At 44.1% G+C, this 26,230-nt stretch overlaps 1 protein-coding gene across 1 annotated transcript in view; it reads right to left on the bottom strand.

The window, feature by feature from the left end:
* Positions 1–26,230, bottom strand: part of STPG2 (sperm tail PG-rich repeat containing 2) — a 2,646,564-nt gene that overhangs the window by 17,383 nt on the left and 2,602,951 nt on the right. The window contains exon 13 of the mRNA XM_069630546.1: positions 7,564–7,700. Within this exon, the coding sequence (XP_069486647.1) occupies positions 7,569–7,700 (132 nt within the window). The 3' untranslated portion in view covers positions 7,564–7,568. The remainder of the gene's footprint in view (positions 1–7,563; positions 7,701–26,230) is intronic.

Genomic DNA, 26,230 nt, shown 5'->3' with positions numbered 1-26,230 from the left:
TGTTTCCGACTGAGATGATAACATTCGACAATACATTTGACAATTACAGATACTGGGGGAAATGGGTATGGTGCAATCCAGAAGGAGAATGCAGCTATATGACCTGGAGTTTCGATGACCTTGCAAATTACTATGGACATCTTGGCAGGAGTAACGAAGATATGGCTACCAATAGCACGAGTGACAAAGTATGGAGATTTGTTCTACATGTCGACCAGAGGGGGGACTGAAGAGAGGGTCTCAAGAATGTCCCCTAAACCTTATGAACATGACAGCCCAAAGAGTCAAGAATGCACTAAGTCACTCACTATCCGGACAGTCCCTAGGAGCACCAGTGACTGAGATGTATACAGAAAGGAATTCTTTAAGGCGGCCATTCAAACCTTATCCAGTGAATATCTTTATGGATACAGTTGCTTCAACAGTAGTCATAGACCCAAATGCCATGATGGATGACGTTAACTAATGCCAAGAAACTCCTGTGCTGACGTCCTTAGTGACACCATGACATAGCCACGTTAGTCATGAAGTACACTCGCAACCATGTACAACTTTACACAAACACGCACTCGTGTACACGAAGAAAATGCATACACAGTTCTGTAGATAGAAGGCAGATACATGTAAATACTGTCAAAAGCTTTTATTATTTTTCTCATTAGCTAAGTGCAGAAAAACGCTGAACACAAGGCAACAAAGAGATGCAGAGCAATCTTGCAGATGCTTATGGCAACTAACCTTATGAGACTAGAGGATCACGTAAGGAGCCTGACAGGACCAAATATGACTAATTTATAGGAAACATAGAATGATATAAGTGTGTAGAAATCATAGTATAAGTATAACAAGAATCACATAAGGCCACAAGCTACAGGACAAGAGACGAGGGCAAGCACATCCAGGCTGCACAGAGCAGGAAGGCCAGGGCTCACAGCCAAGTTCAGAGACAAGCAGCCCATCCCAAACCTATAACGACAAGGGACCATCTGAAGAAAAACAGAATAAATACTCATAATTGCAGACAGGAAGAGATATATTGTCGGGTCCTCAACCACATGATGTGGCCGAGCTAGACAATGGTTATTCACCCGCGGTGGGAAGATGAACAGTTCTCAGCAACACAGACATGAAGTGAAACATGAACAAGTTAACAGCATTGCAACATGGAGAGCACTCTCGCAGGCAAACGTGGTACTGTTAACAGATACATTGGGTACACATATTCATTCTCATCACCTTGAAGAGGTGCACAGAGCGCTGAGGACAGATTTGGGTCCCAGGCCTGGGAGACCAGTTGCAGCCAATCAGGGGACATAAATCCAGGGGTGGATGGCAAGGGCAAGTGCCAATGGTAATCCTGTGACCCTGCAACAATGTAATAGATTGTTTCATGGGGCGGGTGCAGGCCAGTCACCTGACATGGAAGGGCCAATTGAGTATGACCTATAAGGAAAATCCATAGTGTATACCACTCTGAGCACCCAATGAGTACGTGTGATAGGTTTTTCGGGGAAAGCCCAGGTTGTGATGGCATTCTGTATCAAAAAGGGTCGACACGGATTTGGGAGTTGTGACTCTGGAGATTTTTAAATGTCCTGTATGATCACTGTCGGTTTTTGTAATAAACAACAGTCTAACTTGCCCTTGGCTGAATCCTGCATTTGTTCTTGGGGAAGAGTTGTTGGGTCCTTGGGAGCTGAATAGGTGAGCTCGTAGTAACCCCCAGACCTCTAGCATACCAGACTTCACCAAAAAGAGTAACCCATGTGGATGGGCCTTTCTATTTACAATTTTTCTTAATGATATAATACTTACAGAATCATTTCCAGATTTGCGGTTCACTGCCTTTGTGGTCCCTATTTTTAAAAGGGGCATGATGAATGATCCTAGAAATTATCGGCCCATAGCAATAATGGATGCATATAGTAAAATCTTTGCATCCCTTTTACTGTTACATTTGGAGGAGTGGGTGAAGATCAAAGAATGTGCTTCAAACCAGATTTCGTAAAGGGCACAGCACAAATGTAAATGGTTGGTTGTGCGTTATACACAGGAACAGGCTTGGACACAGAAACAGGCTCAGAAATGTGCTGCCTCGATTTACTTATCTGCAGCATTTGATTATTTAGTAAGTCCTAGATTGTGGGCCAAGCTTGCGAGTTGGGGAATCCCAGTGGGTCTTCTGAAGTTGATCATAGGCAAACAAAATGGTTCTGGAACAAGGATAAGGCTGAATAAAGAAGGCGAGTTTTCTCGCAGGATTAAAACTGTGATTGGATTTAGGCAGGGTTGTGTTTGGGCTCCCTGTCTTTTTAATCTTTATGTGTTCAAAGTGAATAATTATCTAGCCACAGCTGCATTTGTTTCCCCTAAAATCAATTTCTTTTTGATAAGACGCAAATTATTCTGCAGTGTCTCTTGAGGCCTTATGAAGTACTTGCAAAAGATAATGGATGAACTATTAACACCCAAAAAACAAAATAATCTACAATTTTCAAAAACGTGTAAACACATTGCATTTAAGTGGAGCTTGACTAAGGTATGTTTTCATTTGCGCAATAAGAAGATCATTTTATATTTGGGTTTTATGACTTTTAACCAAGCTGAGAAAAAACTGTTTATCTCTGGCTTAAAGCATAAAGCATTGTTGTTAGCTTATCAAATGTTGAAAATCAATAGTAAATATGGTAATTTTTCAGTTAGGCCTGTGTTGAAGTATTATGAAGAGAAAGTTTGCCCAAAATTGTTGCACGGGACAGAGTTGTGGGGAACATGGCTGTATGAATACTTCGATAAAATCGAAGTGATCGTTTGAAGGAAAGTGTTAAGAGATCCCAATTGTATTCCTTTAGCACTGATCCACTCTGAATTAGGCATTTACTTGCTAAAGCAAAAGTTAAATGGCAATTAATGTGTTTGTACAAAAACATTAGGCTTCCCAAGGAGAAGACATTATATTGCCATTTACATGAAAATATGTTGATGCCGAATGGTAAGCCTAATTTCTTAAAGGAATTCCGTAAATATTCTGGAGACACCTTGGAAGAAATTGGAAGTAAGACTGCTGATCTTGAAAATGGTGCTGCAGAATTGGGATTGGTCAAAGACAGTGGATATGGTTCATGGGTACCCCTCTTTATCAGATCTCTCGTTGGAGCACAAAAAAAGGGGGTTCCCTTGCACAATATTCAATATGCTTTCCAAATCGACATTTTAGTGAGATCATTATGCTCTACAGGTGGAACCTCTTAAATACCAAGGAGGTCCTACTGAGGCACAGGTTGATAGAAGTTAAAGATGCATACTGTCTATTCTGTGAAGTTAAAGGCTGGGAGGATAACTCAGGGGCAACATCTTAGTCTGGGAAGCAAGACAACACATAGCAACTCAGGTTTGAATACCGGGCTCATGCTTAGAATCTGGTCTCCAGCATTAAATGCGCTATAAAAGAACAATTATAAAGATGAAGTTGAAACATTTGTTAATTGAGTGTCCTGCTCTCTTGGTATTAAGTTATATTAAGAAATTGGGCATGTATTTAAGATGTATGGATAGTAATTTTCTTTAGAGACAATGCTGTAGTACCAATTCCACCTCTACTGGTCTAGCTGTTGTAGATTTTTTGAAGAATTTGGCACTAAATACATTGGGGAATGAGGAGCTATCTTCAGAAACACGTTCTTAATCAGGCTTTTCCTCTTCTTTTTAATTGATTTGGAACCTGAAGTTCTGAATGCATCATACTATAAACTATGCTGCTGGGATGAGAATTTTGTAAATAGTCAGTATGAAAACACAGTTTGGAATATGACTTGGTGGGATTATGTAATTTTGCACTGTTGCACTTTAATCGAATGTACTGTACTACCTGTATGGAGGTATCTGCATTAGTTTTGTACTGACAGATTAATTTTAGAGATGCTAGGATGGTTGGTCTAAGTGAATCTATTGGACGTTTTAAAGGTTTTGTAGTGACAAAATTTGTATTTTTAACCATATTATTTTGAATTTTATGAAGTGTTTTCTGTAAAATTGTGTATTTATATTTAAATGTTCAAACTGTAATATTTGATCTAAGTGTAATTTAAGAAAGTCATTGAATTGTGTATCATTTTGTAAAGGTTTGAATAAACTCAATACAAAACGAAATAACCACATACATTTTGTCAGTTACAAACATACACTAACCACTCTTGACATCTTTTGCGGGTGATGGTTGGAATTGGTGAACTGCTGGTGGCATGTTGGCAGTTATACCACATGATGAGGGAGACTTTATTCATCGCTAAAGGGAGACTTCAACCAACGGGCGACACCCTTGTCAGTTACGGGAACCATATTGAGCACACAGACAATCTGCGGGATCACAGTTTCACACACACTTAATTACTGTGACCACTTTAAGCACATCAATGACATGCAGTCTCACAGCCTCAAAAGCACATATTTACAGAGTCCTCGTTGAGCATTTGCAGGGCTGCAGGAAACCAGTTTGACCTCACACCTTTATCAGTCCAGGATAGTTTAAAGTACAGTTCATGAGCCATTAAAGGCGCACCTGGGGACACCGGGGGCCACATCAGCTGTAGTCCCTTGATGTTGTGGCAGGAAGAGAGACATTGGTGGCAGTGCACCTGGGCTGCACCACTTATGCGCTTCCTAGGAAGGAGCTGTGTGTCCCATGTTGCAGCAGCAGGGGTGCCCCATCTGTGTTGGGGAGTTTGAGTGTTTTGTCTTTGTTGGGGGCTCCTGCTCTTTTCTGTGCCTCAGAACTTGAGGAGCCTTGGTCGGCAGTAACTATGTTGCCATGCCTGGATAGTACTAGCTGGGCCGCCTTTTGAGGAACTTGGGAGCTGGTTTGTGGTGCACATGCTGGGGCTATTCAATTGCTGCAAGTGCTGTTGAAATCCCGACTCAGGATCAAACTCTCCCAGGGCTAATTTCCTCACACTTTGCCCCGGTAGGAGTTATTCATTTAATTATAGCAGCAGCAGATGCCGCACACTTCCTCCACCATGAGGCGCATGTGCACTCCTGCCCAGGGGCCACAACCTCAGTGAGGTATTCTCAGTATATATCTCTGTGCACAGAGATTTCCTCTGTCCCTCTTCTGCAGCGTCGAGTGCCCCAGAAAACACATTCACTTTCTGTCTCTGTTACTTTAATTGAACTCACATAATAACGCCCTGCTCGGCCCAGGCTTTATTTAAGGAGGGCTTACCACCCACTACTTCAAAGAAAATGCAGACAGCCGCCACGCAACCTCGCAGGTCATTTCTTTTTTAAGTTTTTTCCTTCTGTGAGAACTACTTCTCTGTTCTAGAGAACACTACGGGGCACATGCCCACACTTCACCGTTCTGCTCTGACACAGAGAGTACTATTATACAGCTACGATCCAGCCCGGGCACGGTTCTCGAATCCAGCTCCCTGCACGGAGCACAACAAGATCCGCCTGATTGCATTTGCGATCACTTATCAGAAGCATCGGCAGCATCGCGGAGTGCAGGCTCACCCTGCCGCTTGCAGGTACTGGATCACAAACCCACCTTCTTCACCATCATCCTGTACTTCAAACCCTCTAGTCCCAGAGCGAGCTGAGCATGCCTCAGCACCTCTCCGCCTGGGCACCCATCCAGGCAGTGCTAACCTCTCGCAGGTCGGAGCAGCCCCCAGTCAGCAGGGACAAACTTCACCCACAGGAAGAACGCAGTGCCAACAAGCACCCGATTTGAAGAGCCACAACAGCGACAGCTGTACACCGGGCAGCCAAAGAGACTGTGGGACAGTAAGACCCTTGTCACCATTTTTCTGGGCTGGACCTTTGGTCACACAGGCCAGCCTGCTCAGTGCTGGGGGCACCCGGCTGACAGAGACAGTGCTGGGGGCACCCGGCTGACAGGAACAGTGTTATGGTCACACGTTGAGACAGTTGCAGGGATCACCCTTATTGCTGTGATCACACGGCAGGATAGTGGCCTTGGGGCTCTCAGGTTACACATTCTGATCTAGTGGTAACCAGATCTGCAGGACCGTGTTAACACTGGATCAGCCTGCTGGCCAGGGTAGCGGGCCTTGTTCACACAGCAGCAGCAGCCTGCAGGCCCAACAATGAGACACAAGAAAGAAGTGTAGTACCGATCTTGAGGAGGCACAGAAGAGCGAGGATTGTTCACACCCCATGCTCACAGTTGATGACTTATTTCCCTCACCTTTTTAGTGGGAATATAAATCACAATGCTCTATAGTGACAGTGTTCTGTGATCTTTTGGATGTGCACACATGGTTCATCAGATAGGCAATACCTTTCAACTGTACCTAGTCCTCTTATAAGCAACTAAACGATGACGGCTCCTGCTGAGTGCAAACCTGGCACAAACCTAAACTTGTGATTTAGAAGTGAACAGCTCTTTGACACTAGATGAATCCTGTTAGGCTATTTGATGCCCTTAGATCTGGCAAAACCAAAAGAATTCCAAATTCAAAATTTGTATTTTGCAGACATAATACAAGAGCAGGTTAGCTAAGTACTATCTACAGGTAAAGTACAGGGTACTAACTTGCCCTCAACATTGATGAGTCCCTCTACCATAAAACGAACTTTTGGCATTCATAATTTACTAGCAAAAAGTACCTGTTCTCGGAAGGGGTTCTGTGGACAGACATGATAACACTCATCAATTGTTGAAAATCAATGATCCTGTAGGTCGCTGTTCTGATTCGCTGATCGCATGATGTGCTTTTCACCCTGAAGTAAACTGCAATGAGAATGGGTGAGTGTGGCTGGCTAACATACCCCAAAGCAGACGTTGGGGGGAGGCGAGAGTTGGTGTGCTGCTGCATACTGGGACCTTCTGTGCTCTCTCCCCACCTATCTCCTCACCCTGACATGGTGCAATTCATTGTGATGCAATGCAGTGGAAATATCCTGGAAGCCATGCATCCAAGGGCCTGTACCTCGAGTTGTGTTCCTCGTGTTGGGACTGGTGCTTCTACGACCACATTGATGTTTTGTTGATTTCAGGCAAGTCTTATTTTTGAAGGTGCTGAAATTTGGGGAAAGGAGTGGAGTGTCCAAATGTCATGTAGTTAGTAATGTCCAGAGGGTCCTAACAGGTAACTATGCAAAATGTTGTGTAGATTGGTGAAACAATGTGGAATTGTATAAGGAACAATAATTTGCCAGGCCACAAACCCACCATTTTTTACCTGTGCTGAAATCTGGGGAACGGGTCGGGGTGTGAAAATGTCATGTGGCAAGTAATGTCCGGAGGGTCCTAACAGGCAACTATGCAACATTTGGTGCAGATTGGTGAACAGTGTGGAATTGTATAAATAACAACACGTTGCCACAAATCCAGCCACAAACAAACACATTGTCAAAGAGCAAACCAAAATCCATCCAGTTTGTCTTTACAACAGCATCAGAACTGTTATTCACACACAATTAGTTTGTACATTTCCAAAACAGAAATTTGCTTTACGAGTCAATTGTTTGGAATGGTGGCAAGACCCAACATTACAATCAGTGCAAGACCAGGACTTGGAGCGCCTTTTCACTCACCTCAGTTAGACGCTTAGGGAACATGCCTTCTGAGGTATCGGATCTTTCGGCAGGGTGTCCATCTGGTACTGGACAGGATTTGATAAGGTTGCATTAAATGTTTTCTTCAGTACAGTATCCTTGTACATTGGGCTGAGCTGTGGAAAGGCAGATGCAGTGAATGAATAGACCGTGCAGACCTTATTTATGAAGATAACATTTTTCACACCACCATGCGTCCCACTTTGGGTGTAAACAGTGTGCTTTAACAACTGAAGACTCCAGAAAATGTGAGAGCCAGGGAGGCTTGGAAAAGCAGCCCATTTTTGTTGTTGGGGGCATAGGAAAATCCACATTACATTGCTCCATGCCAGTATTTGAAAAAGTTAAATGCTAAAAGAACAACACTAACAAAACCTCACAGAGGGCAAACTAACCATAAATGCGTTAACTATAGACAATTAAGCTTTTGGCACATACATTCAGATTCAGGAGAAATTGGAAGAGCGCAAGGCCTGCCATCCATGACGTTCAGCAGGGAAATCAATGTGCGGTGCAATCCGCGGCCATGATTAAATACCATTCACCACTTGACATCACCAAACAGAGAAAATGGACGCAAGCTCGTAGAAAATATTTTGGTGGAAACCAATCAGTTCACCCTGATCTCTGAGGATTCGTGATGGCTTGAGTGGGTTACAACGCCAATGCTTATAAAGCAGGCCTGGCCTTCTCAACATACTTCAGTGGAACTGACAAACTGGTCAGTGTGTTATGAAAACCGTTTCTTCTCATGCATCTGGGCTCTAAGCAATGGTCCTTAGAAGTATTAAAATGTCTCATTTTCTTGTATCCCTCCCTCCTACAGACATCCTTTGGGTTGGGGGTCATTGGACTGAAGACGGAAGTGTATCCAGTGATATGGTCGCTGTGAAAAATCCTGCGGCAAAAAAGACTGAATTCTTTTAATTTTTGGGGGTGGGTTATGGTAACTATTTATTGTATGGGGATTACAGGGGGTTTCGGGAGCTCTCCCCCGCATATAAAGGGCAAACAAATAATTTAAAAAATGGGTCTATTTTGCCACAGGATTTTTGCGGCAACCATATCACATAGCAGAAAAGTGCTACCCTACTTTCAAACATGTTTATTATATAGGTGATAGTGGAAAATCGCCTCACTTCCCATACGGCTGCAGCTTATCTCCAATCCTCATATATATTAGACTATCGTTATAGACGTGCGCGTTCCCACTTAGGGGACTCTGTTTCCACAAAAAGGAACACATATCACATAGGATATTTGATATACCCTGCATGCAACAGACGTTGCATGCAGGGTACCGCTATCGCTTGTAATTACGTGCTGTTGGGTCCCTTGCATGCAGTTTTTGTCTGTTTCAAAGCTGCAAGTGAAACTGAAGAGTAAAAACAATGCAAGATCACCTCTACTCTTCAGTTTTATTCTCTGCTTTAAAACCTATTGCTCCCCGGCTCCAATTCGCTTTGCAGGCAGCGTTATATGATGGATTCCAATGGAATTTGTCTGGTCATTAGCAGGTGCCAATCCAAGGCGCATTCCATTGGGATCTTTGCCTTAAGCGCAGAGGTCGAAGTGGGCGGGAGCGGTGCTCCTATACTTTTTATTTTTGAGTTTCACTGTTCCTATACTTTTATTTTAAAAAGAGACCGTTCTGGAATGGTTTAGTTTTAAAATAAAAGTGTAGGTAGAAGTTGAAGCTTGCCCTTCAGTGCACTGCACTGAACATTCCCTTAAATAGGTGTGTTTGTTTGGGGGTTTAGATTTTGCATGGGAGGGGTGTGGTGATGGGATTTTTGGGGAGCGGGGACAGGCCGAGAGGGTACATAGTTCCACTACTCCCTTTCGTACACTTCGATCACTGCTTAAGCGCGCATGACAATCTTGTGCGGGCATAAAATCAAAGGCTATTCCGAGTTGGGGGGGAAGGCAAAGCAGACGCGTTATCCCTGGTTTGCTGCCCCTATGGCTCAGAGCTGCTCTAAAATAAACTTGCACAGAAAATGAAAGCTTAACAGAAATATTACGATTTAATTTTTTTTGCATTGCTCATTGTAAATTGACCTATTTTGCTTTTCTTGGAGACAGGTATCTTAAAGACATGTTCATAGCTGCCATGTCATTTCAATTCCTGGATTGGACACTGGACAGTTCAAAATGTCTGAAAACACTGAAAGGTATCTCCCATTGTCCTGCCTCGCAATTTAATGGTCTTGTTCCTGTCAGTCATAAATGGTCAGACGTGTGGCATGCCATCACAAAGTCTAGTTACATACCAAAGTGTTTGATTGCTTATAAAACTTTTATGATATGGTGGACTGATATATATCCCACAATGTTTGGGAGCCATTTATAAATGAACTCTATTGGTCTGTTTATAAAAATGTGCATGTGGATTTATTGACTACTGGGTGTAGTAGAGAACTCACTTCAGCCTACTTACAAGAACCCATACTTTATTTCAAGAACTTAAAAGGCAGCTAGTCAGGCTTACCCAATGCACTTTGTCAGAGTCACGCTTAGGCCCTTTTCAGTTGATGCATCTTTTGTGGCGACCTGTCATTTAACACAGAAATAGCTCTATTGAGGTATTATATCATAGGTGGTCAATTGTATGCGTCACCCGGGTGTGTAGGGAACTGAGAATCCTTCATGGGCAACGCATCTAATAGATCAGACTGAGAAAGACCTGGCAATGGCTCATCAAGTTCAGTAAAAAAACAAGCTGACCTCTCTTGGCTCCCTTAACTCTTTGCTGTCCACCCGCACCCCTACATTAGGACGTACACATTCGTCCTCAGGACAAAACAGGACCCTATATTTGAATGGGTGTAAACATAGGCTGTCTAAGGGGTAAATAAGACAGGGTTTGCGATTGGCAATCTACTGACATAAACTACATTTGAAATAACTATCAACTCGAGTGTACATAGCAATTATTGAGCTAAAGCCAACTAGCTTTGATAAGGATGCACTAAAGGGACTTAAGAAGCACATTTTACATATACTTGTGATTATCCCCTAGATAATATTGCCACTATCAGACATTTATAAGGGATTACATTACCCCCAACACCACGGTTTAAGGATATTACAAGCCGCTTAGGAGTTTTGTGGCCAAATAGAGGAACTAGACCAAAAGCCAAGTACATTTAAAATGTCAGAGAACACCATGGATGTCATTTGGCTTCCGCCGGGGTCACAACTGCGGCCCCTGCCCACTACCCTTAGACCTCTGGCACTGACTTTGTGACTCCTGGTTAATGGTTTTAAAGGCAGAGAGAAACTGAAAGGTGAGAGGGCTTAGGCGAGAGCTCGCTCTACATTCGGCAGCACCCTCTGCACCATCGCCAATGTCCTGGGGGGCAAGTGGGCCCTCAGGCTTCAAAAGGAAATATTTGCTTTTTGGAGTCACTTAGATTTCATAGAGATATTATTTCCATAATGGAAATCATTTATTTTTGAAGTCAGAGTGACTTAAAAAAAAAAGATTTCTTTTTTTGGCATCCAAGCCCCTATCCCAAACACGTCCTGGAGGCCTCCTGCTCCGCTGCTCTGCACATGACAGGAAACAAAACCGATTCCTTGTGTGCATGGGGAATCATAGCTAGAGGCCCCAAGGCTTTCAGGGTCCTGGGATCCTGCTACATCCAACTCTCTCTACCAAAATGCCTCCCTGCTTGAGCCCTTCAGCCATCTAGCTCCAACTCTCTGCAGATCAGACACTTTTCCACGCAGAGAATGGGTGGTAGATCTATCTCCTTTGCATGGGCCTCCCTCTGGAATGGTCTCCCTGCCCTTCTCAGATTTGCATCGAAACACCTTAAGTTCCAGAAGCTTCTCAAGACCCTCCTTTTCTCTTCCTCCTTCCCTCTCCCCCCCTGCTGATATCCCCCTCTGCCTCTTTATGACTGGCTGCCTGATTCCTTCAGATTCTTACATGGCACTGGACCCTCCATGACCAGTCTTCACTTGCAATTAGTCTCCCCTGACCACCCCCTAAACTGCACTATCCTGGCTGAGCTTGCACCCCATTGAGCCCTTCCAACCCATCCCTCACACTCAGCACGTGGACCTTCTTTCCCCTGTGCATTCCCCTGGCACTTGTCCATCTGGCCTCCCCTTGGCACTCGCATAACCCATGGGCACTTTCCACCCTTAGCAGCACTTCCCCCTACTCTTTCGCCAGCACTTCTTGTTACTGCACTTGCATGATCCGAATGACACAAGGCCTCCTAGGACCGTTTTTGTTTTTCTTCATCCCTGCCCCTGCCCCTTGTCTTGTTGCACTTGAAACAACTTTTGCTGTATAGGCTCATTATAAATATCCAATACATAAAAAAATGAAATTCCGGCATTAAGCAGCAAGCACCCTCTTTGTGTTTACCCACCAGTCATTGCTCAATAGGACGCAGCCTACAGGCTATATCAGTGTGGTATCTGAAGAGCGCATGGCCGGTGGTCCCTGCCAAAGATGGAGAGGGCACGCCAATGCAGGGGAAGTAGATCACCCCCTGGAAGGCAGGTGAGACAGTCCCTGCCGAAAACTGAGAGGGCACGCCGTGCAAAGAAAGAAGATTGCCCCCCCAAAGGCAGGCAGATGTGTACCCTGCCAAAGTCATGGAGGGCAAGCTGGCGTCGCCCCATGCAGTTAGTCATGTGGAGCATGCACCCACAGGAGGCAAGTAGAGCTTGACGCGCACTGACCACAGCCATAATATTGCTCAAACTTTGCAAACTTCCCCCTCCGCAGCAGATCATCACATGACACAGTCAATTCATCAGCCACAGTGGGCGTGGGGCCCTCGCACACCCTTGGTGAGGTGGGGTTTGTCCTCACACTGTGTCCTAAGAGCACTGCTTTGGAGTGCAGCATAGGGTTCCCTGGTGGCCTTCTGGCTAGCGGTGGAACTGACGGCACCAGCGAGGATGCTGGGGAGCCAATCCAAGGCCGAGCATATTCCCATTGGACCAGGAGGTAATCAAGAATTGGCCAGTAGCAAGGACCACAGCATGAACCTGATGGAAGGGTCATCTGAAATGGTAAGACTGTGGAAGTGCGTCAGGGCATTCACAAAGAACGGTGTGGAGTGGCTGATAGCGCAAGCTACAGCCAAGAAGCAAGAAGGGACATCGCCTGACGAGAGGCCAAGCACAGCTACCGAGAGCCTAAAGGGACATCACTTGCCTGTGGCCTCAACAGTGGCAACTGACACCGCGAATTTGGACGAGCTGATTAACAAAATGGTGATGCGATATGTAAACAATAATGACAATATACACGTTGACAATGTTAATGCATGCACACATAATTTAGGGTTGCAAGTAGGTACAAGTGTCGGAGGGCAATGTCAATGCCAGGCAAAGGCTAAAGAAAAATAGCACAGCTATGGGGGTGTGGCAGGCAGGTGCATCTAAGGAAGATGACAGGGGGGAGCGCAGGGTGGTGAACCCCTGCAATGAGTGGCAAGGAGATAATAGGGGGGGGGGGGTGAATCCTGGAAGAGGCTTGGGGGCTGGAGAAAAAATACCACACAGAAGGGACAATCAAAAAAAATCGCAGTGGCAATCAAAGAAAACATTTGGAGCAAGACGTTCGTAGACATGTTCTCCCTGCCACAACTAGAGCAGCTAGGTCCAGAGAAAGAAAGAAAGAAAGAAAGAAAGAAAGAAAGAAAGAAAGAAAGAAAGAAAGAAAGAAAGAAAGAAAGAAAGAAAGAAAGGGGAGGACAGATATGGCGGCAGGAAGAGGGTTGGAAAGGTATGGAACAATAGCAACTGCTCTATGGCTTCAGAAGGTACACTGCAATAGTAGTGGAAAAATACCATGGGGATGCAGCGTCTCTAATCAGGTATGAGTAGCGCGAGGAGCAAAAACAGTATGGGGGGAGTACGATGGTTGCAGTACGGTGAGGGTCTCATGCTGAAAATGCAGATGTTTCCCAATATGGCTTGGGTCGACTAAGATGTGTCATTGTACAGTCACAGGATGATAGCAGCTAAAACATTTCAGGGCCAGATGGGCGAGCAGCAGACATATCCCAGGGCATTCAGCAACTTCCTGGGGAAGGTCTACAGTGGCAGCACACAACGGGGGAGGTGGCCCTTTCATATCCTCTCAGAGAGGGGGTTTGGGGGGGTAGTTGAAAGAAGTACCACTTGCTGGAAATTTGAAACGGAAAATTGCACATGGACAGCGAACTGCAGGTACAAGCACACGTGCAGCAGGTGTGGCAGGGACCATTGGGCCTGTACACTGTGAGCAGAAACAGAAGATGGCAACCAAACAGAAAGAACAGCCAAAACAGAAAGGGGGAGGAAACTGGGGCACTCAGCTCAGATGCCAATCAAGCGGGGAGCATTACGCATATCACAACAGGGCAGAACCTGAGGAGCTTTTAGCAGGTTTTCCATTGGGTTTTTCCATTCTGTGTCGCAGTACAGTCATTGAGAGGATGTTACGCAACCTTAAGTCAGTGATTTGTCAAGAAGAGTTAGAACATAAAATGAAAAAAGAATAAGCATGTGGGAGAACAAAGGGCCCCTTTACTACATCCCGTGCAAGATTTCGTAGCGTCACCATTAGGGGTGATGCCTACGAAAGAGGACAGACAATTTAGGATGCTTCACCATCTTCTGTAGCCTGAGCTATGTTCAGTGAACAGTTGAATTGACCAGGAGCAGTGTTCAGTGGCCTTTACATCTTTTGAGGATGCCCTTGACCTGGTGAAAGCGGCAGGTAGGGATGCACTAATGGCTAAGGCGGATATCGAAGCAGCCTTCTGACTTTTCCAGCTACACGCAAGCAGTTTCCGGCTGCCAGGATTCCAGTTGCAGGACAAATCGTACTTCTATATATGCATGCCCATGGGTTGCTCAGTGCCTTGCCACTATTTTCAGCTTTTCAGCACCATCCTCGAGTGGGCGGTAAGAGAAAGATGGCAAGTGGCAATCAATGTTATCTAGATGACTTTCTCTATGTAGGAAGGGATGGGGCTGTGGAGCAGCACTAAGGGCATTTGAGCCACTTCAAAGGGAGCGGGGGTCCTCACAGCCGGGGATAAGATGGTGCGTCCAACGACAGCACTGATATTTTTGGTAAAATAAATAGATTCAGCTACTGGGACCTGTAGGCTGCCGAAAGAAAAGGTCGACCAGTTCCAAGGGTCAGTGTCAACAATGAGAGCTAGAATGAAAACAATATTGACAGAACTGCAGAAGTGAATAGGACAGCTTAACTGAGCCGGGAGAGTCATTCCTGCAGGTAGAGTCTTTGCAAGGAGATTGGCGCTGAAGACGACTGGCCTAATGTTAGCTGTGAAAGCTGACCTGGCCATCTGGGAAGAATTTCGAGGGTGCTTCAATGGGATATCGGTTTGAAGGGAGCCCTGGCAGTCTAGTGGACAGCTAAAGCTGTTTACGGGTTCCTGGAGAGGTTGGGGGGTGGGGGGCTTCTGGGATTTCCTTAGTAACAGTCGGTGCCGCTCACTGGGCACTGAGAGGAAGAACACCTGACAGGGAAAATAACGTTCCTGGATCTATTTCCAATTGCAGTAAGCTTCCAGATTTGGAATTAAAAGATTAGCAACAAGCAGATAACACTTTGGTGTGAGAATCATCAGGCAGTGCTGCAAGTGGTTAACAGTGGCTAGGCGAGGTGCCCCTCAGTTCTTGCTTTGCTCTGTTTTTTTTACATTAACTTAGTTGACGTGTAACACAGAGGTTAGAGCTCGGCATATACCAGGCCTGGAGAATAACATTTGCTGATGATCATTCGCAGTGGCAGAAATTCAGTTAGTTGACCCTGCAGGTGGACAAAGAGATGACATCCTTCTCAGACTGGCTCTGGGGGAATAGCGTAGAAGTACTAGGAATCCTGGTGAAAAGCACTCTAGCACCAGGTACGTTAAGGCATTGTAGCATGGTGCGGGCCGGCAGGCCCCATAGGAGAAAAAAGAGGTCAGGGACTTCATTCAGAAAGCCGACATATCTAACGTATCGAAGGCATGGGCAACCGTGTCCTTAGTCGCAGGAGCTTTCCTCACTAAAGTAAGCGCGGGCAACGACTCCACCAAGGGTCACACAATAAAAGCAGCCATGAAGGGTTGGGGTAGGAAGCAGGTAATGCGGTCAGACCACAGACAGCCAATTTTGTTTACAGAAATGGTGCAGGCGATAGAAGAGCTACCAGGGGATCGCACAGGTGCGTATGAGGGAAGCCTGTTCAAAACAGCATTCGTGTTTGATGTCTTTCAGATTAAGGGAGCTGGTCACAGCTAGTATGAAAGCAGCTGCTTGGGGGGCCTGCTGTGAATGGTTGCTGTGCTGGGGTTGTGAGATTTGAGGTTAATGGTCAGAAGATCAAAACGTATCAGGAAGGTTGAGGGCAATGGGTCTGGCTACTATGCATCACAAACGAGGGATGGTGGCCCGTGTGTCTCTTGAAAGGTTACGCCGTAAGGGCCCAGAGACCTCCAGGTGCACAAGGAGGGCATTCCATGGACAATATTTCACATCCGTGCAGTCATGAAAATGGTCTTGATTAAGTTGAGAAAGAACCATGCTGACTATGGAACACACTCATTTAGGATTGGGGCAGCTACTATGGCAGCAGGGGCAGGGGCAAGTGAGCAAAGGATACAAGGTATGGGATGATGGAGGTTGGGTAGCCAAAAGAGATGTATAAAACAGGTGGGCAAATTAACTGGGGGTTACTGATCGACTTTGAATTTCCCCTCTGACAGACACACCAGCACTAGACAAGAAGGTGGTGTGAGTGATCGGGCATTCCTACGTGACCAGGACGGGCCAAAGGGCCCACTTCAAAAAGGGAAAAGCAAGTTCAATAGGACCGAACAACAATGGTTTGGGCCACAGGGAATGAAATGGGTGGACCTAGAGACAAGCCAAAAGGGCACAGCTAGAGAAAAAGGGACTCTCAGATGCTATAATAATACATCTGGGTAGGAACGATCTAGGGCCGCTCGGCAGTGGGCAGCTTCTCTCAAGGATATATGTACCGTTGTTGGGAGAATAAACAAGGAAGTTGGCTCGTGTGCTCTGATGTGGTCAGAGCTGATACCCAGATACCATTGGAAAAGGGCAAATGTGCATGGAGCATTGGAGAGATCCCAGAATAAATTGAACATGGAAATGGCGAGGTTCTGCATGCGCGCAGGTTTCACGACAAGGCCTGGCCTGATAAATCTGGGAGTTGCAGTGTACTATGACGAAGACGGGGTTCATAGGTGGGCATGAACCTCTGCCTGCTGGATCTAAAAGAAGCCTAGATTAAGCAGGTTCTTGAATAAAAAAAATAGGATGGGGAGGTGAAGGGGTCATAACCTCTTTTTGCTGTGGTGTTCACACAGACGATCGAGCAACGCAGAAGCCTCGTTGCAGAGGAAATGACCATAAGCAATCAGTCCCTTGCATAGTCTGACATGACAGGGGGCAGAACGGTCTGCAAAGAGGTGCACCCCTTTTCAGTTTTCAGCGCCGGCTAGCGGAACAAACAAAATAACGGCACTCCCCACAGCTCAATAACAGGGGCACACGATTCTTCCAGAGTGGGAGGTTTAGGAAGGTTGGGGGAGCAAGACCTGGATTATGGACAAAGATGTTCACTGGTGAACTAAAATTCTGATGGAATACCAATTGAGGGGGGTGCGGCAACAAAGAGGTTTTGAAGCATATATGCTGCCAACAGGCAGAGGGCCTGTCGATTGTTTGATGTTGAGGTATGTGTAAATAAGTAATACAATTCCAGCCTTGATTTTCCACAAATACGAATAGACTGAACTTTGTAAACATCAAGCACAGAAAGGTGGGGTGCAAAGATGGTAAAGTGTGGAGGGGGCTCAGTGCCAGACTGCCTATGTTAAGGAAATGGCACAACCACTAAAGGCAGGGCATTAGGACCCAATTCCAAGGCCTGGACGAGCTCTCCCAGAAGAGCTAAGAGGCAGGATTGGGGGGCCAAGGGATTGGCCTGGAGTAAGGGAATTTACACTGGCCAGGCGTAACATCAGAGTTGAGGGGCTGGGTGTTTAAATACCGGTGGCGAGATGCAAGCGGCCTATTTGTTCTTGGTTCATGCAGCAGCATAGTCCCAACCACCACTCACTAACTTAATTTCCTTTGCAGGTATGCTAACATTTTACATTATGTCTTTTCGCAGATGGTGGTCACACAGACGATTGAGCAGAAGCCTCTTTGCAGAGGAAATGTCCATAAGAAATCACACCCTTGTGTAGCCTGACACAGCGGGGGCGGAAGGTCTGCAAAGAGTTGCACCCCCCCCTTTCAGCTTCCAGCCCCGGCTGGTGGAACAAACAATATAACAGCGCTCCCCACTGCGCCATACAAGGGGACACACGACTCATCCCAAGCCGGAGGCTCAGGGAAGTTGGGGAGCAAGACCTGGATTATGGAAAAAGATATACATTGGTGAACTAAAAAGCTGATGGGATACCAATTGAGGGGGGAGCGGGAATAAAGAAGTTTAAAGCATATGTGCTGCCGACAGGCAAAGGGCCTGCCAATCATCTGATGCTGGCGAATGTGTAAATAATACCACTGCGGCATTGATTTACCACAAATACCAGTGGGCTGAATTTTGTAAACATCAGGCCCAGAAAGGTGGGGTGCAATGACGGGAGGGGCGGGTACCCGGTGCCGGACTACCTATGTTCTGGAATATAGCACAGCAAATTTGTTTAGCTAAAAATCCCCTTCACCTGCTTAGCTAGCAGACATACGCGGTCTTCCCTGCATTTAACTGTTTAAATCCAGCTCCTACCACCGGCCTCAATTAGTCAAAAGAAAGTGCTTGGGTTGGCCAAGCTGTTGGTACCGGCAGAACCATTTTAGAAGAGTCCTAACCTTGCTTTGCAGGGTGACACAATTTCCCCTAACTAGTGAAAGCCTAGGTGAACAAACAGTGTAACGTAATTGCCAAAAACTACTGCTGCATGCTCACATCAATGTGAAATATCCAAAGGAAAGAAAAGGAACAAAAGAAATGGGGAAAAAAAAAACGTCAACGGAATTAAGGTTTCTTGATTTAAGGTCTATTTTTTTCTTTGCGATGCAATACAACATACCTTAGATAGCTTTATACAGTTCACTCTTGCTTCCAAATTGTAATTCCAAGCACCACAATTGCACACTTTCAACCTTTTCACAATTATCCTGCTATTATTGGGACACTCGCCTGTACCTTTTTAGCTATTCGTGCTGTATACTGGAATTAATTCAGAGGTGGGGGGGGGGGGGGAAATTCACCCTCAGTCTCCTATTGTCAGCTATGCAGCTGTATCATGAAGGCGTGCAGGCACAGCTGCAGGAAGAAAGTCGACACACTCTTTAAAAAAGACAGTAATCCCAGCTGTGTTTCTGCACTCAAAAGATAAAAATGAACTGACGAGGTTCCTTTATCCTAGTTGTAACATCTGTTCATCTATTTTATCTTGTGTCACGGAAAAGTCAATTGCCATTAGAGTTTACGCCATTTATAATGTGCAGATGGCCACGAGCCGGCTCTACTCAAAATATGAAGTCTGTCGATCATTCCAGACGAGCGAGTTGGGTATGACATAGGGTACAAGGGCATATGTCTTTGCCACAGAGAGATCTGCCCTAGAATGAATGAAAAGTAAAGAGCATTGCTCAGTGGATCGAGCCTCTTCCCTCTAGCGCGTTCCACTAGAATGCTTGGCAGGTTTATAATGGCATTACTTTAATTGTAATTTAATTGTTTCATTTTATGGGTGGATGCTCCCTTGTTTTTTTTTTTTTTTTGTGGAATTGTTTGTCTACTCCGAGTTACATTGGCTTCAATAAGATAAAGTAGAAACAATCTGTAACTGGTCAATTAGAATTGTTTCCATGGTTGCTCCCAGGGCCACCTATGACATTAGGCCTCTGGGAATCCCTGCACTGCTCTAGAGAGGCAGATGTACACGTCATGTATAGAGCCCCCAACCCCCACTCACCTCCGTCATACTGGAAGAACAACAAGAAAGCACTGTGTTTGACACCTAGTATCATCCCAATATCACATCCAAGGTATCTTAGACGTTATGCTCCAAGAAATCCGTATTGAATTTACCCTCAAACTGATTAACCTTCGGACACCATTGAACATAGAAGAACTATAAGTAAAATCTAGCAGTTGTAAAGGGACGCCACTAGAGAGAGAATATACATGGACGCACTTATTTCGATGTATGGACATCTAAAGAATTAAGATGTGATTGAATTGATGAAGTAAACATATATGAGAATACAAAGAAAACCATATACACTACAAAGATAGATGACAAGGAATGTAATAGATGTATATATGCAGAAACCCAGGGTAGATGAGACATATAGAAGCTTTCTAATGTAGGAAATAGAACGCAAGTAAAGCAGCCATGCTAAGAAAATGGAAATCGGCATCACATAATAGTAAGGAAGAAGCTTCGAGAAGGGAAACCAAGGCCGCATTGCTGACATGCACTGGAATACACATTTGTGCAAGAACAAAGGGTACGCAGGACATACTTCTGTAAGATTAAGTAAAGGGGTCAACAAATGTGAGTGCCAAGTATTGTTCCATTAAAGATGCAGAAAGCACATGCAGAATGGAACAACCAAGTCTCCAGAGGCCAAGGAGAGTAGTAGCACTTAATATAATTGAATCAAATAACATTAATAAGAAGGGCACATAGGACAAAATCATGCTCTCCTCACATGTGATTCAGGACCGGAAAACAACTCCTATTCATAAGACTCCAGACGAAGATAGCAATGTACCTTCACTCCCTTTAAAGTTCCAAGCAAGGGAACAGTCAGCAAGGTCAACTACAAAGAAGAAGCCTTGGCTTAGGGCCTAACTGATGAGAGATGATACGCTAATTAGCTTAGAAAGGCAGTTGTCCGACGGTGCTCCCTTGCACCTGGGTTTTTGTTTCTTACATGCTGTTAATGAGCCAAATGTTCAAGGTTGGTAAGAGTGTGCCAACCAATCATGAGGGTCTATGCAATGGTGGACCATACATTGTTGCACGGGACTATCCACTGATGATATTACTTTATTATCTGTATTTTACGTAGTTAGAGGCAGATCAAGGCGTGCCTACCAGATAAGAGGCATCCAATGATTATACTAGCATTTTCTCAAACTATATGCATACGTTTCCCTTAACCAATCCCTCCACTCAGTAAGTTTTTACTGTTAGCCACATAGGATGACATCATCGCTGATGCATGTCAAGGTATAAAACCTTTTGTGTAACTGAAATGCATTGAGAGTGTGTGGACTGCATTGTCTGTTCGCCATGTTTCCCTACTATATTGAACTGATAATAAACTAGTATTTTGCCATATTCTTTGAGTATGCCAAGTTATTTGGGCCTGAGATCATTTATTGTGGTAATCCCATTCAGCACTTGGAACCGTCCAGGTTTTATTGCACATTTGGGTGCAGTGTGCATAGTTCAGATCCAGACTCTTGGATTTTTGACATCTTCCACCATTAGCCGGAAAATCGTGAAGTTTCCGGTGGAGCGTGGAAGAATCCTGCGTGTAAATTGAGACGGTCGGCAGGTGCCTCTTTGAAGAAATTCCTGCCCGGTCCCCGCAGGCACCCCGCGGACAGAAGGCTAAGTGGTCGATTGGGGAAGAGTCGATACTGAAGGGTTCGGACTGAGCAACTGACATAAGAACATCGAAAGTGGCAAATAAAAGGGGACTGAGTGTATTGCATATGTAAATATATATAGTGGGGAGAAACGTAACAAAATTGATTTAAGAAGAGATACCTTGAATACCTATTCTCAAGAAGATAGAAGGGAATGCATCAGGCTCCAAGATGGAAGATTAGGTAAGGGATTCCTGAGGCAAGGCCAATAAGAAAGATGCATTTCACACTCCAAAATGGGGTAAAAGGGAATTGAGATACTTTTACTAGAGAAGGTAAGAAAGACGATTATAGAATTTGTTGTGCACATTTGTTTGGGATTATGAATATGTTAGCGTAAGAAGTTAATTTGTTTGAAAAAAGATATGTGGTTTTATTTGTTGCATAATTTAGTTTGTGCACTGGAAATATAGAACAATAGTCATAATTTGACTGCTTATCAGACCTTAAAAGAAGTGATTGGTGCCAATCATAGGAAGGTAGCAGTTACGAAAAAACTTAGCAAGATAAGATTCTTAGATGGTCAATAATAAAACAACAGGATAGTGAAAATCGATAGAACTGTAACAAAGAAGCAAAGAGAATATTATTGTGTATGCTTGGAAAGGTATTTGGAGAATCATTTTTGAGGAATTGGCAGTGATTGATGGTGCTTTCCTGAAATGATTGTTGTGATATATAAAGAATTGCGAAAGAATGGAAAATAATGTTCATATAATACTAATTGGTTAAAGTAGTAGCAGAATAAAACATCTGGTAAGTGTTGACAGTTAAAAACTACTTGACGTTATGTGGACACTCCCCTTCTAAACTTGTGCAAACCATTACTGAGGTACACACCGAAGATAAGGAAATATCATGCTGAATGAGTAAAAGGCACTGCTGACAAAATGTTCATGCCTTGGCCACAGGAGGGTTCCCTATCAAGAACAGTATTGCAACACATAACAACATACTTACATGCTGCGTATACAGGGAACATTTTTCAGAAAAGGTTAGCTATTTTAGAGCTATGGAAAATGTATCAGAGCAAGAAAGAACACCAGCCCGAGAAGGAGTGAATACTTAATCGATATGAATTAGCTTTATTCCAGCATAGAGCCAGAAAAACATAAAATAAAAACATTTCATTCATATTTTAAAAAAGCAAGACATTTGTTTAACAATGTACAAAAAGTAGACATGATCCGACAGTTAAAATCATATAGCAGCATAATTCCCCCAATGGGATTACAAATTCTTTATAAAAACATTATTTTAACATGCTTGACACTTTAAATAATTCCTGGTGTTCATGTTATGTTAAAAAAGAAGAATCTAGTCCTTTCGATCTATTCTAGAATAATACCTTCTTACCAGTTTGAACAGATACAAATTGTTACAGCTAAGCTTAATGCTTAGACAGGTTAAATGTTGAGAAACTCATGAATGGGAGAGAAGAATATCTCGCAGCCCATTCCAGCAGTAATATTCTAACAGTAAACAATATCACGTTCACTACTGGGTGAGGAGATTCACGACCCATCTTTATAAATCATGTTTATTCAGCTGATAAAGGTGATGACAGTGGTGAAACAGCATTACCATGTAAGGGGTGCTGCCTAAGCAGCCATCACTGATGGATACATTTAGCCACTATGTTAACTATTACCTGATTTTCAGCTGATTTAAAAAAGGTCAGAGCATGGATTGCCATTCGAACGCCCTCCATTCTCCGAATGAGTTTCAAATAGGAAGCTCTCACATTTGGACAAAAAAAAGAGAAAAGGATTCAGTGTTTCCAACGACTGACTACATAATGGGCAAATACCTGTATTACCATAGCCCCAATTTTTAGTGAAGGAGGCCATTCTGAGGGTGTCCATCCTAAAGTCCATGAAGAGACTGCATATGGTGAGTCTATAAGTCTAAATGCACCTCATAGCCAAACTCCAATTTGGTTGCAAGGTAGGTTTCACCCAGCTTTAATTTTTGGCAATTGGCCATCGTATTTTGCAGTACACCCTAAGCTCTGTTGTGGTCCATAAACGCAGCCAATAAAAAACTGGTTTAAATGTGAGTTCAATGCTTATGGGGTAGAAGTCCAACTCCATATGAATTAATGCATTTGGGGTTCCACTAGACAGTATAATCATACCCTTCAAGGATTTGTTTTCCCCTCTTTCCAAATCAGACAGTTTTGAAATTCCCCCAAATTCCCCCAAATTCCAGCCCCATAAGAGGCTGAAGTAAGCGCTTTATTTTTATACAGATCTGTAGCTGGGAAAACAACTTCTCTGCCATGATGAGTAAAACAAGCTCTGCACACCACCACTATGCTTTTCGAGACTTGTGCATGCCTTGGTTATCTGGGTACTCCAGGGCCCATTTTCATGAAACCTGACACCCAGATAATCATAATACTTTACATGCTTGAGGTCATGGCCTTCAAGGTTAATGGTCAGTCTTGCCTGTTTTACACATTTTGGTCGTGTCAGTGTTCAAGGTTAATTACAATTCCTTGCATTTCTTTAGGAATGAACCCAGAGTTGCTCTAAGTCACTGCGGCAATGTAGCAAGGAGCACGGCATCATCAGCAAAGAAGATTGCTGGGTATTTCTCTAGACCCAATTTAGGTGGCACTCATCTAGCAAAACCCCAATCACTCCCTCAATATAATTACAGAATAATAGGGGGGCAAGAACACACCCTTGCCTCACAGCCTTGGTGACTTTGATTTGTGGTGTTGTCTCCCCCGCCAACCCATAATGGACCAGTGCCGTATTGTCAGTTTCTAACAATTACACCGGCAACAGTAGGTCACTTGCATTTTTCTTTTACCAAGAATTTTCCACAGGGTGGTGCTAGGGACTCCATCAAAAGCTGTTTTAAGATCTATGAATACGGCATAGAGTTTAGTCAGCATGTAGGGGAGGGCACACGTCCTTGGTTCCTCTTTCTCCTTCTCAAGACAATAGCACAAACAATGAGAAACAGGGATTTTATCCTCTAAAGGAGTTAAAAGCAGCAGCAAGGTATATTAATCCGATATATGCACCCCCATTTATAGTAGTGAAGATAGTACAGAAGAAAGTAAGATTAAAGAGCATAATGAGAGAAGGGATAGATTGATGCAGATAGAAGAAGAGACCAAGAGACAACAAAGAGTGTACAAAAAAGCTAGCAAAGTAACAATTGTACAGAATGAGTGGATGGGAGGAAAGATACTACTCAAATTAGATGGAAAAGATATTGATGTTAAGGAAAGAAGAGCGGGAAAGGAAGGACAAGAAACGAGAAAAAGCACACAAAGATGAGAAGGAAAAAGAGAAAGAAAGAAATGAGAATGAGAAAAGGAGAAAGGGATGATGAAATAGATTACATTGTTTATAGATGTGTAATACTAGTTGAAGAATGAGAACGATGGGAGGAAGAGAAAAGGTCACAACAGCCCACAGGGAGCTGCATGAGATATCTCGAGTACCAACATGGGCTGATGAGCATGAGGCAGAAGGCTTAGGGAAAAGGATTGGAGGACTATATAGGCAGATGAGTGAAAAAGATGGTTATGAGACCATAGGGAGTATCGAAGGATCTCCACCAAGAGAAACAAGAGGTAGATTGGATGATGTAATGATGGACATGCATAGAACGCTGTCCACAAGCAGACAAGATCTTGATGACGAAGAAAGGGATAATATCCACACCATACCAGTTGGGGCATAATGATGTCAAACGAAGAAAGGGAAGAAAATAAGAGAGCACGAGGAGCGGGTGCATGTGGTTCATCGACAGACCCAAACAAAGAAAGAAGGGTAAATTGTTCAGATTTAGGTGAATTGAAAGGAGAAACACCAGAACCTATATCATACCCCAAACAACCACAAGGATGGTCGCATAGCATAGGGGAAATGTCCCTGCATTATGTAAATAGATTGAGATCATTGCCAGGACAAAGAAGAGTGGCCAAAACTATCTCCACCTGTAAGACAAGAAGTATGGGTGGATATGGTTGTAGCATAGGATTTACACAGTTCCTGTTATTCGTGAAAGGGGAGGACTACCACAATACATACCGTGCATGCAAAAGGATACAGAAAATGTGAAATGTAAATTACCTAGTTGGAGGTCAGGAGCAGGTAAATGGATTTATGAGTTAGAAAGAATGATGCGGGAATGACATTAGCAGTGGGTGACATAAAAGGCCTACTAGCAGCTATTCTAGGGAGATAGCTGATGACATTTGGAGACGAGCGGGATATACGAGTGTGACAGCACAAAACACGACGCATGATGGCGCGCCATTTAATAATTGCAGAGCAGATGTATGGTGGGCACTTAGAGTATAATATCCTGATACTTCAAACATGGGCACATTTATGACACAGAAAATGGTAAAGAACGAAGATCCTGTTGCTTATATCCAGGAGATTCAAGAACGTTGGCGTCTTGAGATGAGGGAACCGTGGGATAAAACCATAGAGTTATTTTATCATATTTTATGTCAAGGACTGCCCGAGCCAATGCAAAGGGTGATGACAAAAGAGGTAGGGATAGAAAAAAAGCAATGGGCATAAATACAGTTGACTATCGTACATACGTACGAATAACAAAAAAGATGAGAATAGGAAGCTTGAGGAGACAAAGTTAGTTCAGAAAAAGCTCTCAAAATTAGCTGTAGAAGGAGCATTACTGACGAGCGATGAGGGAGTGGTCACACAAGAGTTACTGCCCAGGCAGCCAATCAATGTAGGGTAACTGTAGATCAGAGTGGGAACAATTTTTGGGTATCACCTTTGTCCACCTGGTAGTGGGAATGGATTTAGAAGACGAGGAGGTGGATTTCAAAAACCTTAAGAGTGGGGAGGATTTAATGGAGGACCACTGCAACAGTTTTGGAATTGTGGGAGGACAGGACATTTTGCCTAATGTGTAGAAGTAGAGGGGGCATTCAGCACAACTGGCAAGCTCCAAAAGGCAGGG

Source organism: Ambystoma mexicanum, chromosome 6q, assembly GCF_040938575.1.
Source record: "Ambystoma mexicanum isolate Mex_15411 chromosome 6q, UKY_AmexF1_1, whole genome shotgun sequence".
Classification (NCBI taxonomy): Eukaryota; Metazoa; Chordata; class Amphibia; order Caudata; family Ambystomatidae; genus Ambystoma; species Ambystoma mexicanum.
The sequence above is the reverse complement of the archived record's forward strand: the minus strand, read 5'-3'. Positions and strand labels throughout refer to the sequence as shown.